The following is an 18355-nucleotide window of genomic DNA, read 5'->3' on the forward strand; positions in this document are numbered from 1 at the left end:
ATCCATACAGATCTGAAATCCTGTTCATTGATTTCAGAAAGTAAATGCAAAGATAATGCTAGTTACAATTTAAGTAACAGAATGGAACAGCATAACATTGTCATTATGTCACATAATCTTCCAGCTACACAACTACAGTATATTTGCAGCTGAAAACTTAAGGATGGGAAGAAACAGAGAAAACAGATAAGGTTTTCACATATACATACAGCTCTCAAGAGAGGGAAAAGGAAATAAAAGTCTCCAAAGGAGTTACAGGAAGGGTCGTGTTGGAGTCAAAGAAGGAGAGAGAAAATATGGCTAGCAAATAAAGTGGATTTAGGCAATTTCAGGTTACTGAAGATATCTACATTCCTGTGAGATGGAAAATAATCCACAAAGATTCAGCAGAGGGTTATCTATACATGGAAAAGAAGAAGGTTTATGATATCATCCCCCACCCCAAGTGCACATTTTCCAAAATTCCAAGCAGAAAGATGACTGAACGATAAGTTGCTGGTTAACTTTCTGCTAGTCTCACACACACACAGAAAAAAAATGCCAGGTAAGTCTAACAGAAGCCTACTTAAATACCCACTGTATGTCCCTAACAAAAGGGACACATTAGCAGAAGTGTTGCTTTTGGAGGCAACGGGATGGTTTTGCAGAGCTATCTAATTGGGGGGGGGGGAAAGTCAACCTCTTAGAACACTGAATGCCCTTCTTCTGTGAAATGTTATGAATAAATAAAATCTGAAATGAAAGAACCCCCTTTCATCCTGCCTCTAAATAGCTCCACAAGCTTCTATTCAAAATACAGCACCAGTCAATTTGCACTAAAAAAAAATCTAGATTGAGAAACGCTAAAAATTCAGGGCAGACAAAACTAGCAGAAACCTTTAACTTAAAGTGTAAAAAAAAAAGATGTAGTCGTAGATGTTCCAAACTGTGAAAAACTACACTCTTTTTGTACCGTAATTTATTACTTCACATTTATAAAATACTCTGAACCCTGCTGAACAATTACGTAACCTTTCAAGAGCATATTTCAAGTTCATTTATGTGAAGGTATGATTGAGACAGAATGTGAGCAGTACTGAAATAGTAATATTAGAATCCTCACAGTCTCTTCTGGAAACAAGCCCTACCTAACTATGTAAGGCTTATTTTTAAGAAAATATATACAAGCTCACAGTCAATAACATTCAATAACTAACAGCACTTAACATTTTGAGGGGCAGAGGACCGAGAGCTAAAACGAGCAAAACTATTATTCAAAATGGATGTACTATGGATACACAGCTGAGTGAGGCTGGGATTTTGCTGTTCAGTTTTCTATAGCAAGAGTTTGAATGTGCTGCACCAGCCATTGTCAGCAAAGAAGGAGCTCTGATAGAACCAAGCTTGTATTTGTTTCTTACTTAACCAGTCCTCTAAAATTTATGCCCAAACTTGCCTAAATCCAAGCTACTTAAAAAAATTCCATTCTAGACTGATTTTCTCAGCTTGATATTGTTGTAATGGTTTTGAAAATCATAGGTGAGATTATTGGGCTTCTAAAATGCAGTTAAAATAATTTAAAATAGTTTAAAATGCTCAAGCACAGTGTAATGTCTATAAAACAGCATATATATTTGCTATATCACAGGGACCTTATTTTCATAGACAACTATTTCTATTGGTCTCAGATTTTTTAAGATCATGATATTGATATGTTTTAATAAGGAAACCATAATTCACTCAATAAGACATACCATGTCATCACAAAGCTTTGATTGGCAGTTATCTAAACTGGAAGAAAACTCTGTATGTGAGTTGCATGTTTATTATAGCCCCTTCCACAGCTTTCAGTAACTGGAATTACTAGACAAACTCTCAAGAGCAAAATTAAACAAAACATCCATTAAAATCCTAGTGCTGAATATATTTTTGAACCTGGTTTACTGCATGTATATTTTAATACAATAAGGTGCATTACACATAAAATATCTCCATGGTTGCAACTGCACAAAGCAAATAACATATTATCCACTTAGAAGTAACACTGCAAACTATATACGCACAAGAAATGAAAAATGGAATTGCATACTAATTAGTTTGACAACAGGAGAGAGCATCTCTAAATATAGAAACACTGCATAAGATATTAGTTGTTTTTGTATACCCCCATTCAGAGGCCATTTTGCATAAAGCATTTGACTTTACCTAAAAGGCTTGCATAGTTAACTTAGATATAATGCCGGCTTATAAATAGTACTTTGGAGTGATGTACACAACAGTGAAGGCAAAATCTCCTCATGAGTCAAGCTCAAACCCTGGTGATTCCATGGAACTATTGATGAAATCATTCTGGTAAAAATACAGGAGTGGTGGTTTGCCATTATTTATTTCCAGAATCTTTCTAGAAAAACTGATTTAGAACTTTCTGGTTACATTCCCAAATATTAACAAGTTCAATCCTACTCAAGTTTCTAAAATCAGCCAAAGCAGTGATCTCTCTAGATCAGGGGTCCCTAACCACTGGTCCATAGACTGGTCCATGGCATGCCAGGAACCAGGCATGCAAACAAACGAAGCCCCATCCATAGGATGCAGGCAGCATGCAAAACCACGCCCCCTCCAGTCTGTGGAAAAACCTTTCCCCACAGAACTGGTCCCTGGTACCCAAAAGGTTGGCGGCGGCTGCTGTAGATGATTCTTAGCTTATAAGTTTCCACAGTCCCTCATTCTTCAGTACAATTAGTAAGACACAAGTAAAACATTTTTTTAAAATTCTTTTTTCAATTAACAGTTGAAAACTGTTGTTTAAATCAGAAATTATACTTAAACTAAATAATTAGAAAATAATCCAGTCATTATCCATATCATCCAAAGTTCATTTGTTTCCCTAAATGACCACATTTTTCAGATATGAATATTCTGAAAAACTACAATTAGTTAAAAAAAATGGGAGATTCTGATCTGATCTTCACTGCCACACTTGTGGGAAGAATCATATAAATCAAAGCAGGTTGTCGATCTGAAGGCAAAAAAATATTTATGACTCCATTTCACAATTTCCTGATTATGTATATCTCTTATAACAAGGTTGCATTCTTGTGCATCAATAAAGTACACATTTTCTTGCGTTGGGCTTAATTCCTAGTTACTATATGAAAACAACCATGTAGTCTTCTTGACAGCAATATAGAAGTAGTTTGCCACTGCTTTTGTCTATTATTTTTTCTAGCTTCTCAGACTAAAGCCTTTGGATTTCCAAGTGGTCTCCTATACAAACATGCACCTAATTCAATTCTGTTTAGTTTTTTAGGAGCAGCAAAATTCAGCTAGCTTTTATTCCCTATTGTTGTCATTTATATAATAAGAATCATTAAGTGAATTTTTCAGGTCAGGATATTTTTTGCAGAGGACAGCAAGCTCACTGGAGCTGATGTTGATGGGTACATAATGAAGTAAGCCACATGAATCTGCTGGATATTTATGCTCCATCCAAAATCTGTGGAGAAGCAACTTGACAAACCTTCCATTCATCTAGAATCTTTTTGATTTATAGATATCTTTCTCTGTCAGTATTATGGCTGTACACGGAACTGTGTTGAAAGAGCAAACTATGATTCTGAGTATGTATAGATCTCAGGATCTTAGGAAAATATGCATCTGATTTAAGGTGCATCAGACAGGGGCTACATATGTGTCCACGTGTATTCCAAATAACTTTTACCCTTCAAATCTTGACCTCTGCACAACTATAATCATTATAAAACTCTTCTGTTTTTATTCTAACAAAAATGCCCTATAAATAACCAAAGGTAATTTATAATCAGTATTATAAACAGAGATGGAGTATTATAAATAGGGATGTACTATAAAAAGAAACGGAAACGAAGATAAGCGTCACTCCCTATAGTCAGCAACAACCAGTGTAGTAAAATCCAAAAAGACTCCTTTACTTATTATAAACAGGGAAACTGAAAGAAATAATTTAAAACTTTTCTGGTGCATTCATTCTTCCAAGCATTCCCTGATAAAAATAAGTAGGAAATATTGTCTAAAGTATCATGGACGTTGATATCTCTACTGTTTCAGCATCCTCTTTGTTAGATATTTTTTAATTCAGTTATTATTTATCCATTGATGTCTCTTAACATTATCATTTCAAGGTTGCAATCTCCTAAATTAGGAAATTGTTTGGTTGACTTTCCTTGTTCTTCTGTGTCTGTCTCCATTGTCAACATCTTTACTATTTCTTGTCTCTTTTAACTAGTTTTTGAAATTCTGTTTTAAGTTCCTTTCTGAAATCATGTCTTTCTTGACTTTGTCTTGTCTTCTCTTCTGGGCAATGTTCACTGTCTTTTCTGACATCCAGTTTGCTTTATTCTATTTTTGGGGTAATCTCATTTCACATTCATCCTCAGAAATGCCTTTGATTTAATCCCATAGTTCTTCTGGTTCCCTGTCAATGAGTTCAGGACGTCAAAGCAACTCTGATGTTTTCTTTGATAACAGTTGGTATATCTCAAGATTGTATCGATCACTGGTTGACTTTGTTCTTTTGTTTTAACTTGGCTTGGGATATCAAACTGAGAGCACAGACTACTAGGCTGCATTGCCTTTTGTGGCAGAATCTTATCAAGGCATTCCACATGGGAAGATTTCTGTAGGATCTTGCCACCTACTGGTAAGGAAAGAAACTACAGAATATGTCTCATTTATTTACTTGAAATAAAATCAGTATAACTTAAAATGAGAAAATATATTTTAAGATTCTCAGAGAATATGGTAATGGAGACTTTTTTAAAATTTAGATTCTTTTTGGCAGAAGGATATCTTGAATTTAAAGAAGTCTTCCTTTCAGGTAAATATCTAGCTGCTCATTGCCCAGTATCTAAAAGTCTTGGGTTTAAAATAATCTTACAATGGTCCAAAAGCTTTAGAGAAATCTATGATTAGGGCAAACATTTCTGGGAAAGGGGAGGAGTACTTAATGGTCAAAAATGGGTTAGAAAGACAGAAATAACTATAATTATTTCAACATGAACAATTAAGAGTTCTGTGCCATAATATACATAAAGATTTTTTTCATAGGCTGATATTCAAATTGTTCCGTATTGTTTCCCAGATATGGAAAATATATATAACAGTATTTTCATGACATATAGCATTAAGTCAAGAAAAACTAGGTGTGATTATGAATTCAAGTGTAATGGATTTTTTAAAGCAATGCTGGAGTATAGTGTTTTTAAAATTAAAATGTATAAAAACATAATCTCTGTAACATGTGAACCATATGTAGTATATAAAACACATGGCCAATATTATTGTCAATATTTCCAACAAATCAATGTTTGGATTAAGTATATCCTTTAAATCTTATTGTTAGAATTCAAAATTTATTGGGGGATTTAAGTTACTAGTTAAACTCCTAGAGACAAACATAATATTTTGAAATAACGTTCTTAACTCAACTGAGGTTTCTGAATGTACATGACAAAATAAGATCCCATTGGAATTAATTTCATTCTTGCAGCAAGACTAGCAGTCACATTTATGGGAACTTCTTTAAATGAGTTATAATTCTGGCCTAAAGTAAATTATATCTCAAGGCATCGTGCAAATTGATAAATATTCCATCCATTCGAAGACATAACAGCCTCCTCTATCTTCAGACCAGGGGGATTTTACATGTCACTAGTTCCAGCATGATCATTTTAAAATTTAGTCAAGATAGCAAAGAGCAAAAGTTCACCTTTTAAAAAATTATTTAGCAAAAAGGAAGATAGGACATCAATGAAGAATTACAGAAGGCCTCTGCCAGAGAAGGAAGAAGTCCTAGGAATGGGGGAAATATCCAACCCTATTCTCTCATGCAAGACAACTTGATTTTAGAGAGATTTTTAACAACAGTGCAATAATCTGCAACAAGATTATTATTACATGTCACTCAGAGAAGAAAACAACCAAGAACAATGCCCCTGCTATCTAGTGCAGCCAAGTCCATTGCAGCTGAGTTCACTGGAGCTGAGCAATCAATTCATATCCCCCCCCCCAGGAAGTATGCAGACACCCAGAGAAGGAACATCATCAAGTGTGCCTGTGATAGGAACAAAAGTAGCCTATCCGCAGGGAAAAAAGGGCAAGTGTTGGTGATAGGAGACTCAATTCTCAGGGGAACAGAATCAGCCATCTGTCAGGGGCTGCCACAAAGAAGAGGGAGTCAAGCTACTCTCCAAAGCACCTGAGGGAAAGACAAGAAGCAACGGATGGAAACTAACCAAGGAGAGAAACAACCTGGAACTAAGGAGAAATTTCCTGACAGTTAGAACAATTAATCAGTGGAATAACCTGCCTCCAGAAGCTGTGAATGCTCCAACACTGGAAGTTTTTAAGAAAAGACTGGACAAACATTTGTCTGAAATGGTATAAGGTTTCCTGCCAGAGCAAGGGGTTGGACTAGAAGACCTCCAAGCTCCCTTCCAACTCTATTATTATTATTATTATTATTATTATTATTATTATTATTATTATTATTATTATTATTATTGTTGTTGTTGTTGTTTATTTATTTATTTTTATTTATTTTAATTCCATTTATATCCCGCCCTTCTCCGAAGACTCAGGGCGGCTTACAAGCTTAGCAGTAGCCTTCATTCTATGTATATGCCTGCTTATTAGGGCTTTCACACACACCCCAAGCGACATTATTACAAAGTCAGCTTAATTGCCCCCAACAGTCTGGGTCCTCATTTTACCTACCTTGGAAGGATGGAAGGCTGAGTCAACCTTGAGCCTGGTGGGACGCGAACCTGCACTAATTGCAGGCAGCTGGTGTTACTTAAGGAGGCATTAGCCCACTGCTCCACCAAGGCTCTTGTTGTTGTTGTTGTTGTTGTTGTTGTTGTTGTTGTTGTTGTTGTTGTTATCAGCAGCATGAAATTTTAAACATGGACTTCATTAACATATAACATTTTGAACAGGAAATACAATTAGTCCTCAGCTTATGACTATAATTGGGACCATAATTTCCATTGCAAAGCAAGGTGGTAATTAAGTGAGTTGTACCTGATTTTTTGACCTTTTGGCCAGGATAGTTGAGTAAATCTCTGCAGTTGTTAAGTAAATCATTTGGTCATTAAAAAAATCTCACTTCCCCCATTGACTCTGTTTGTCAGAAGCTGACTGGAAAGGCCAGAAATGACGATCACATGACCTGGGACATAGCAACCATTAAATACATGCGGGTTTCCAAGGGCCCAAATTTTCATCCCCTGACCAAAGAGACTCTGCAACTGACATTAAGTGTGAGCATCAGTTGTGAGCCACTTTTATCTGTGCAGTTGCAACTCTGAATAGTCGCAAAAATAATGGTTGTAAGTTGAGGATGCCTGCACAGTACAAAAAAGTTTTTGTCCAAACTATAATCTTTTTGATGAATATATAGATACATAAGTATCCATATTGCTGCTACACAGATACATAAGTACACATCATGCTGTTTCCATTTGGCATAAGGAACACTGTGCAAAAAAAGAAAGAAAAGCAGTAAGAAAGTGCAAGCCCCAGAAATTGTCACGTTTTTCAATGACTTCCTGAAAACAAAAGTCTAGTTTACGCACTCTGCTTGGCACAAAATCACACTGTACTTCCCAAATTTTGCTCAGTGTGACCTCTTCTACAGTTTCAATCAGAAATCTGTCAAACATCTTCATAGACATATTTAACAATCTAATCTCCCTGTAATTCTTAGATTCATTTTTGTTAGCTTTCCTTTTGTATAAGGGAACAGTAACAACATTCTTCCAATTAAGCCTAGATGCAGTTTTTCACATACATGTTAAGCAAGCTACACACAGCCACTCTACAGACAAATTGCATCCACATGTGGACATTTCTCAAATTATATAATCCACTCCTGAGCGCTGATACCAATATTCTCACAGAAGATGTGACTTCCTTTTCATATATTTTGCTTGAGCCTTAACAGTTATGGTGCTTTTAATTTTACTTTTTGACTTTTCACTATCATCTCCCTATAAACTATAAATATAAAATTAGAACGATTCCCCCTGCTAACTTCATCTCATATCATTTCATCACTTTATTTTTTCATTCCCCCTCTTCTGATTATTTCCCCCCTCACAAAAAAACAACAACACCCAAATCCACTTCACTTTGGTCTCTTAAACTTTACCATTCCTCGCTCTCTGCACCTAACTTTTTGTCTTTTTATATATTGTATAAGGTTATAGAATAACCCTTTTCTCATTCTATTTTTATAATTCCCTTAGATCAGGGGTCTTTAAACTTGGCCCTTTTATGACTTGTGGACTTCAACTCCCAGAATTCCTCAGCCAGTGTGCCTGGCTGAGGAATTCTGGGAGTTGAAGTCCACAAGTCATAAAAGGGCCAAGTTTGAAGACCCCTGCCTTAGATGATTTTTTCTCATTTACAACCACTTTTGCTTTCATATACCTAAAGCATTTTTCCATAATTTCCATCAGTCTAATTTCTCAGATTTAAGGGGTTGGTGAACAAGTTAGAGTAGGCCAGGCACAGACTACATATAAATTGGGTGAAACCAGGGGAGAGCTAGGGAAAGTGACATACATATAGTACATATGTCATACACATGAGGCTAGCAGTGATATAAGTTTATTAAATAAATAAATGAGAAATATAGCTACTGAGTAAAAAAAAAGACTACACATTTTTCCCTATAGTGCAGCAATATTGATTTTTAAAAGTGAAGCCAAATTCTAATCTGTCAAAAAAAGGTGTTTAATATCTCAAGATAAACTTTCTCAGTAGACAGATAAAAAGAAATGTTTCCACAAAACAGAATAAAAAAACTAGAAACAACCTATTAGATATTAAACAGAAAAACAGAAAAGTCTGTTTTATACAGATCTAGTGAATAACAAGCCTCATTGCCTCTCCTCAGATAACATGCACTAAGCCAAGATTTGTTTAAGCACAGTTTATTAATTAAAGCCCATTTGTCTGTAATGACTGAACACAGTAAATCATGGTTTACAAACCACAATAGCTGGATTTTATATATTACACTTCTGTAACTAATCACATATTGACTTAGATCATGGTATGGATATATTTCCATGCTAAAGACTATACTCCAACATTACTGGACAGGAGTCAGGATGAAAACTAAATATAATTTACATTAAAATGTAATTAAAATTAAAAATAGTTAATTTGATTATGTCTCCCATTGTGTATCTGATCATTTTCACTTCCTGTCATATTATCATTCCAGTTTGGTGACAATCTGGAAATCTCTGAGGATTACATATGACATTGGGGCCTGTCATTCAGTATGGTCCATGAACCCAGGAACTCTCATATAAACATGCGTGTGATTGTCGTTTAAATTTTCCATGCTCCTCAGTTAAATTTCTTTGTTCTTACTTTTCTCTTAAGCAAAATAATTAGAAGCACTGGTTTTAAATACTGTTTAAATTTGGGCAGGAGAGGGTTTGTTTAGATGTCTAATATGGGTAATTTGATTATGGCAGGTCTGTATAGAGAAGTTATGACAACTAAAATATCTCTGTCTTATAAAGTGCTCCCAAGCAAGAGCATCAGAAGATGAAAATTTTGTCCTTGTATATTTGTACGTTGTAAACAAACCCTTGGCAGCTGCAATTGTAACAGATTCCCATGGGAAACAAAGATACAAAATTAAAAGAAAGGAAATACTAAAGAGTGAAATATTCACAATACTACAAGTTAACATTTGTATTCTGAGATATATCAAATCTATATTTATATCCCCTCCAATTATAAACCTTATCCAAATCTGGCTAAATAAGTTCTATTGTCTTTCACATAATAGGTGAGGGGCCTGCGAGGGAGAATGGTTAGTTTTGCCTAGAGATATGGCAGATGTAAAATTGTCCAGGGATTTCTACATGAATAGCACAGCATCTTTTCTCAAAGCTGTAGGTAGGTAGGTAGGTAGGTCGGTCAACACGTGGCTACTACTATAGTAGCTCTCCAAAAACAAAAATAGAGGAAAATCTCTAAGGAGTATACATATAATATAAGTAATATGCTTAGCTTAAGTAAAGCAGTACTTCTTGATGCTGATATTTCAACAGCAAAGAGTAATGTATTCCACACCACAGTGTCAGTGATGGGATCAATGTTTCTTCCTTGCATTAAGAATTAGTACCATTTGAATTCCAGAAATCCTGAACAATGGTCTGACCCTATGTAAAATTCATCTATACTATATTGAATTACACCATAAAGAACCATAAAGAATTACAGCTTGCAGTCTGCCCTAAGAACTGGTCTTTGTAGAAGAGATTTCATATCTATTGAAAGATCTTCCCCATACATAGGAATAAAACTGCCAGATATATCATCAAAGCCACCAAATATATTTCAACACTGTGCCCAAATATTGATTCCTATGACAATTTTTCTATTCATGCTGAATGATATTGTGCTTAATTTGAAAATGCTCAATTACATCCTTATTTTAAAGTTGTCATTTTTGGTACTGAAATAAACAGGTTACCACTTATTCAAGTTATTGTTGTATATGTTTTAAGGAATATATTATCAAAATTACCAAAGGAATACATTTCAACAGAAGGCTCAAAACTAATTCATCCATCACTCCAAGTTTGACCATAATACCATATGGGTAAATAATTCTATTCTGACTATTGCCAAGAAGCAGAGCTAAAACAGAAATTTCTTACCAAACAAGAAAAAAATGCAGAATGAAAAACACTGTGGAGGGCAATGAAAGCCAAATGCTTTGATTCATCTTGTATTTTTTAGGCAATAAAATGCTATCATGGTTAACCTGAGCTATCCCAGTATTTAAAAGCACCACAGGAATCGTTGGTTACAAAAAGACTTTATCCAGAAATCTTGTAATAAAATGCTAAAAATAATGTGGTTTTAAAGGGGCAGATGTCAGAGAAATTTCCTTATGGATTTTTGTCTTTCAAAACTTGTAAGGCTTAAATTTTCATCTCTGTCAGTTGCATTGATCCACAGAACTGTAAAACAACTGTGTCTTTCTTCTACTCTGTGCCAAACTCACATCTTTTAAAAAGGTACTTCAGGCAATATCACACAGGCCATCAAAACAAATTACACCACACTAACTGCATCTCTTAAATTTTACTCCCTGTTGGATCAGAAGCAAAGAGAAAAAAGATAAAAAAAATACAGTGGAATTCATTTTAAAAGGATAATAAAGTAAAGCTTAAAACTTTTCAAGATGACGCTCAAAAGAAAATTCTACATAATGCTGCTCCAATATGCAATATTAATATGCCCCTCAATTACTTTAGTAAGAAAAGGTAGCAAAGTAAAGAAAAAAGAAATATTCCAAGGTGCAAGCCCATTGACACAAAATATTAATGCAAGGCAAGGAAAACAGGAGACAAGCTACCAAGCACCATAAACAAGCCTGCAAAGGACCTCATGATATTCAAGATTTTTCCATTTTTTTACAGCATAAACTAAAGAAAGCACTAGGGATAAATAAATGTATGTGAATCTTAGATACTACATTTTCCTTCCACTAATAGAAAGGAATTTTATGAATTTAGTCAATTTCTCCCTCCCACCCTAACCTCCAAAATCTCATATTTTTTGAAATGCAACAGAGAACAGAATCAGTGAAAATTGTTTCGCTTTCTATCAACAGGAACTTTCCATGAATGAGCACAATCCATTAAGTACCAGATTATTTGCTCAGATAAATAGTTTGTTTCATTCTAGATGCAAGTGAAAATTTTGTTTACTGAATATTCAAAATGAACTCTGATATTTGAAATGTTTGAAATTATATTTTTAAGCAAAACTTTCTGAAGTAGGAACAGATCTAGAGTTCAATTCAACCTACAATTATCTGTTTCAGTTTTAACCAACAGATTTATTTATAGAATAACAGGATATGAACAGTTTTCAATGTTCTTATAACAGAAAAAAACACTTCATTAGACAAATTAGATATAAGAGTACATTATGGGGGAAAATATAAGCACATCACCAAAATGAATTTGAAAATTATAAAAGTTAGAGAATTATTTTAGGTAGAAAATCATGCAGAAAGGCAACTTAAATCCTATTAATCAGGATTCAATTTACACACCCAATATATGACTGCAACTTCAAGAGTTACCTGAAATAGGATTTATTCATCTCCCAATCAAAACTAGAACTTGTTTTTAAAATAAAATCCATTAAAATCTCTAACAGAAGTTTTATCAAAATTTACAATGTTTGGACAGAGGCAGAGCTTAATCTATTATACTCTGTCTTTTTTTACATCTTAAATACAGATATTAATTTTCATTAAAAGAGCATTACCACAGTTTGGGACAGGCTTCTCCAGCAGAGATATCCTCTGGTTGTAGTCATTTATACAGTAAAAATCCTGAGTTTCTGCTTTTGGAAATTTGGTGTCCTGGAATACTTTGATCCACATAATATCACAGGAACACTTGAAAGGATTGCCTTCTAAAATCCTACAATGCGTTTTAAGAAAAAAATAACAGTTGACAAATTAAAGACACTTTAAATAAGGGTCTAAACAATGATAAAAACAGCAGATAAAAGCATATTGAATCAAGTTTGTCTCTGATCTGGCTCACAATTAGAATAAAACACATTTCATCCCTGTCCAACTAATGTACTTATTTTTTCACTGATTCATATGTGGTTATTTAAATATAATACTGGCATTGCATGGAGGCTCCTGAGCTTTAATCTACTAATTAGCCTAAGACTATATATCAATAAAATAGTACTTCTCTGGTTCTCACAGCATTCATTGGACCAAAATATATTCCCTTTTGCATCTGTGTGAAAGGGATGCCTCTTCTAAGATGAGGTCCCAAATCCTCTTTGTTTGATTTTGTCCAAAAGAGTTTTAACCCATTTATCTAGTTTAGTATTCGACAATCTGGTCCCTTCCAAATGTGTTAGGACTATAATTCCTAACTTTCTTAGACACATTTGGAGAGAAGTAGGTTTGAAAAAGCTGCAACTCAGAAATCTGGTCTTGACTGGGAAGAAAAGAACGCCATTTTCTTCATTTCAGTAGAAAAAAATATTCTGGACCATGAACAAGAATCGTATTTAATTCTCAGTATACAGTGTCCCATAATACAGTTTTAGATGTTTTCTATTATTGTGGATAAACTGAGCTCCCCCTTATGGTCAAACTATACAGAAATATATTTCAAGCAAACAATGCAAAGACTTGAAAAAAGTCATCTATTAAACCCTTGGAACAAATGCAAAAATGGCTTAAGTAATATTTGAGACTACAACAACAAATACTGGGCTCTAAGGCTTAGAGGAATATATAAGCTCACACTGAGGAATTAAAATGGAATCTTTATTACCCACTTAAAATTAACACATCCAGGAAAGCCTATTTAATTACATACTTAAAGTATTTCTCATACTTAATGCATAAAGAAGCTAGAATAAAAAAAGAAACAGCAAAAAGTCCAGATGTCTGGCTCAGACAAGGAACATTATCTCAGCTTTGCTTATAAAAGCATAACCTATATTTCATGAGCTAATTCATTGATGTACCACTTGTTGCCTCTAAGACATTTTATTAAGATGAAACAATCCAGCACTAATTATAACAATCTACAGGCAGTACATTTGATTTGGTCTTCCAGATCCCTCTGTCAATGTAATCTCATAGAATATTCACAGCAGTTCTGATGTTTTCGAAGATCAACTCAACTAAATATTCAGATCAAAGAGACAGTTTTGTAGGTTTGACAAATTTATGACAAAAGAGTCTCTTCATCCAGAGTACTTTGTCTATTTGTTGCCAGCCTCTCTGAAAACACTGTTATTTTTAACTCAATAGATGGATGTTAGGCTGTAGGACAAATGATAGTCTATGAAGACTAGTCAGATATAAGGCAATAGGTGTTGCAATGTGGCACACACACAGATGGGCAAGCAGGCGGTAGGTGCTGCAGTGTGGCATGAGTGTAGCTCAGTAGGAAGGTGAGCAACTACTGAGTCCAGAGGAGGTGGACAGGTGCAGTACATGTGCAGGTGGGGAGTAAGTGCTGCAGAGTGGTGTCAGAATGTATGTACTTTGGCCTGGTACAAGCTCAGCCAGGTAGATAGAGGATGAGTACTACAGCCGAGTGCAAATGTAGTCAGGTGGATATGAGTACAAACAAGGGGGTGCTCTGGGCAGACACTATGGAGTATGAGATCCCTGGAATCCCTTATTCAGTATTGTGGATCCTCAGGAGAAAAAACAGTGGGAGCAGGAGTGACTTACAGGAAAATTTTGCAACCTTCCCTGTCAACTTTCCCACTACTTTCCTTATGGAAAGCCGACAGGGAAGGTCACAAATGGTGAGCATGTGACTGTTGCAAATTTCATAAGTGTCAGCTGGTTGTCAACCACCCAAATTTATCATGTGTCTCTCGTGGTGCTGCAATGGTAAAACTTCAAGGACTAATCATAAGTACCATTAATTCAGCACCACCAAACCTTTGAACAGTCACTGATTTAGTGGTTGGAACCTGAGGATTACCTATACCTTCAATCTATAGTCATGGATTGTTCTTGGCTTACCTGGAATAGTAGTAATTTTTCATACTATCCAAATACGGACTAATGGCAAGTTCAGAGTTAAGGAGCCTTTAGTTTGCGTGGTGACTAAAGAAAACTCCAGGACTATCTAAAAAGTGAAACCATTCTTGCAACAATGGCCCTCTTGCTCCAGTGTGGGTTAGTCTAAACACGAAATTATGTTGATGCTTGGAAGAATAGCCACAATAGGCCCTCGGCTATATGTTCCCTGGACTGTGTCCCTTATGTTAAATACACACATACCCCCAACGCACACATTAAAAACACACACTACTGTAAAACAAATTTTACTTTTCCTAGAAACAAACTTTAAATGTTTTCTTGCTAGAATCTAAATTCTAAAATACTGTGCCTGGCAATAATGCTAATAAAATTCATTATAACAACAAACTTGATTTTTTAGAAAAGCAATTACTTACAGATCTGTCAAATTCAGATGGCGGAAAGTCTTCCTGGACAAACTTGAAAGCTTGTTTCTGGAGAAATTACTGTAAAGAAACAATGTCAAAATTAAAAATGAGGAAACAAAAGAGTTTTGAGAGACACATCCCAGGAAGTTAAACTCTGACAAACAACTCCTGCTGATGAACTTCAAAACTGATACAGATTGTATCCTAGCTTGACATCTAGACTGGGCACAGATAAACACTGATTGCAACATGTACCTTAAAACAGTTCAGTTCAAATGAAGGGGGGAAAAACATTGGATTAAGTTTTACTCCAAAGATGTTCTCAGATGTTGACTAAACGCTCAATTTATTCATAAGCAAAATAGATGTTTACCATATCGTCTTTGATCTTACATCAAAGGTTTTACTTTTCCAAACCCTGACTATATCCCAAACAACTCCATCACAAGCTTTTTAGAAATACTTTTTTAAAGTATGTGTTCACAGCAAACATCATGGAAAAATGGTAACATGAAATCATTAAACCTTTCAGTTCAATTAAGTATTTACTGTACTATATTGGAATACACTTTAGCATCTTCCATTACAATGAAAATCAGGTGCATTCTTGCTCTTGACTATATTCACAGGATCACATACACTGTGGTAGGCACTCCTTTACTAAAGAATATTTAAACTGGACAAAATATAAAGATTTCCAGACCAGCAGCACCTTTCCTTTTATTTTCCATAGGAAATATATTCTCACTGAACAGGATATAGACTCCCTGCCACAATACAAATCAGAAATGTTACCAAGTAGTGCTTGTCTGAACTTTTTCAATCCAAATCCACCTACCCTAAGTATACAACAGTTTCCTGTATTATATTTTACACCAGGGCCAATTAGGTGAAGATGTCAAAATCATGAAAAAAGTGGTATGGCCAAAAATATCTAATAGAATATGTACATACTAGAAATAATGTGCAGCGTTACCACTATGTCCCTGGTAGAAAATGTCCTAGCTCAGGGGTGTCAAATTCGCCACGTCACGTGACGTGTCGCAACATATCGCGATTTTCTCCTCCTTGCTGGAGCTGAGGTGGGTGCGGCTTCCACATAACGCATCCAGCCCATGGGCCAGCAGTCTGACACCCATGTCCTAACTCAATCAAGACATAATAATAGCACATGAATGAAGCAGGAGATTAGGGGTTTTTATTCTTTTTGTAGACAGGTGTTTCATTGGGGTTCATGTATATATATATCTTGCTTCCTTAAAGCCTATCCTAAAACACCTTTTTCTTCTTCAATTCTTTTAATTCCTCTGGAAAACAATTGGAAGTGATGCCTCCCCCATCTGATGATTTGCCATCAAATTTCAGAAAAGTAATCATTGTGGACTGAAAAAAACAACATCTGAGGAATACATAGAGTCAATGAGTTGCCCATTCCTACTCTAAACTATACTGAAAATTAACCCATTTTTCTAGGATTCCATGTTACGAGCAACACTGTTAGCTGAAAACAAAAGTAAAAGCTTCTCTTTGTTTTACATCTTAAGAAGAGAATAAAATACTTAAACTGTTTCTTAACTTTTACCAATCTAGTGTCAGCCAGATGTTTTTGACTACAATTTGCAGAATTCTCAACCAGTATGAGCAATTATTGGTGAACATAGCATATTGAGATAATCAATTTGCAGTGCAGTCCTTATGGCAAACCTATAATGTTTTGCCAAGATACATCTCTCATATGAATTGATTGTTCAACTTACAGGAACAGTACGGTTAATCTAAAACTACACCTACAGGTGATCTAGCCCAGTGTTCTCCTCTCTCTACAATTGGTTTCTTATCAGAAAACTTTTTCCTTCTTGTCACTATCCTTTTTCTTCCACATACAGAAATTTTACTATTCTCTCTAGCACATATATTTGTCTTATCTTAATACTGTTGGAACACCAAAGCAGACCAAGGAAATGTCAATAAAAAGTCCTGGTGACACTTTTCTCTTATGATACCATGGGCCAGCCTATGCATAAGTAACAAAAGTAGTAGAAAATATTCTTTATTATGTCTGCACAATAGAAAAACATGCACACAAGATGCAGTGATCTTTTTTGAAAATATAGAAAAGATTTTCAGACTTTTCCATTAGAATGTTGCTCTGATACTAGAGTTTACATTTAGGCAGTGTCTGTGGAATCTTTAATTTCCTTTGTTTACAATATTACTGATTTTTATAATCATAAGTTACTAAAGACAGCCATTTTGTCTACATAAATTTCACCTAGGTAATGGGGAGAAGGCAAATATGTTTATAAAAATATTGTATTTAAAACTCTTTAAAATTTGATACTAATAAGGTTGGTGGATACGTCTATGTTAATACTGATATTTTTAAATTATTTATATTGTAGCATATCTGTTGTAAAGGGATTTTAAATGAAATTAAAGAGATCTCCTATAAGTTGATTAAAGTCCAAATATTTTTTTTTAAAAAACTGGAAGTTCATATAATTTATGTCTATGTTTATCTTCTAAAAACAGAAAGTTTCTAAATCACAAATGTGCCAAATTCTTGTTAAGAGAAGACACAGGGAAATTATTAATGTACATTATCGCTATAAGAATGTAAATTAACTTATATCCCAACGAAGCAATAGTTTTTTTAAAAAAAAAAATTCCCCAATGAGAGATAGTTCTGTAAGTACTCAGTACTTATACATAAAATGTATAATATATATAACTATGTATATACCCTCCAATAGCCAACGGAATAGCTTGTACACTATCACAACAATCTTGGGTAGCTGATAGTCAAAACAACATTTCTTCCATCCTCTGCTTTCCTCTGTACTCATCCAATGTTCTCCTCTTTTCTAATGGATGAGATATTTCTATAGAAGTGAATTTTGTAAATGAATCAGTTCCTTAGCAGCTATTTGTCCCTAAAGATAGAACTTTTAAAGTCATTTATGTAAGATCTTTAGCCTTTGCTATATGTGGCAGTGGAAATTACTTACATTAAAGAGCAAGATCAGTAAATCGCATCTTTATTTAAAAGTCAACGTTGCAATATGTATCCAAAAATAGCTGGATATTTTCCAGTCATCTTCCTTTTAATACTAAACTTGGACAGTCCACTGCCATCTGTTTGGCAGTAAACTGTCTAACCATTTTTTCTGAAAATGTCATTTGAACAACAGAAAAGGAAAATGAGTATGTATCGATTGGCTGCCATGTGCAGCTCTAGCAATTTATAATACTCTCAAATGGGAGGAGAAATTTGGGTCAGGAGACAGATACATAATTAGCAAGAAGAGAATTGCTGCATTAGTTTAAAGGGCCTTCTAGT

At 34.8% G+C, this 18355-nt stretch overlaps 1 protein-coding gene across 1 annotated transcript in view; it reads right to left on the reverse strand.

The window, feature by feature from the left end:
• Positions 1-18355, reverse strand: part of NTRK2 (neurotrophic receptor tyrosine kinase 2) — a gene marked incomplete at its 3' end in the record, with an annotated part of 199668 nt that overhangs the window by 150532 nt on the left and 30781 nt on the right. The window contains exons 5-6 of the mRNA XM_081317128.1: positions 15025-15093; positions 12334-12491 (exon numbers count right to left, since the gene is read on the reverse strand). Of these exons, the coding sequence (XP_081173254.1) occupies positions 12334-12491; positions 15025-15093 (227 nt within the window). The remainder of the gene's footprint in view (positions 1-12333; positions 12492-15024; positions 15094-18355) is intronic.

This window comes from Vipera berus (assembly GCF_964194415.1).
Source record: "Vipera berus genome assembly, chromosome: 2".
Taxonomy (NCBI): Eukaryota; Metazoa; Chordata; class Lepidosauria; order Squamata; family Viperidae; genus Vipera; species Vipera berus.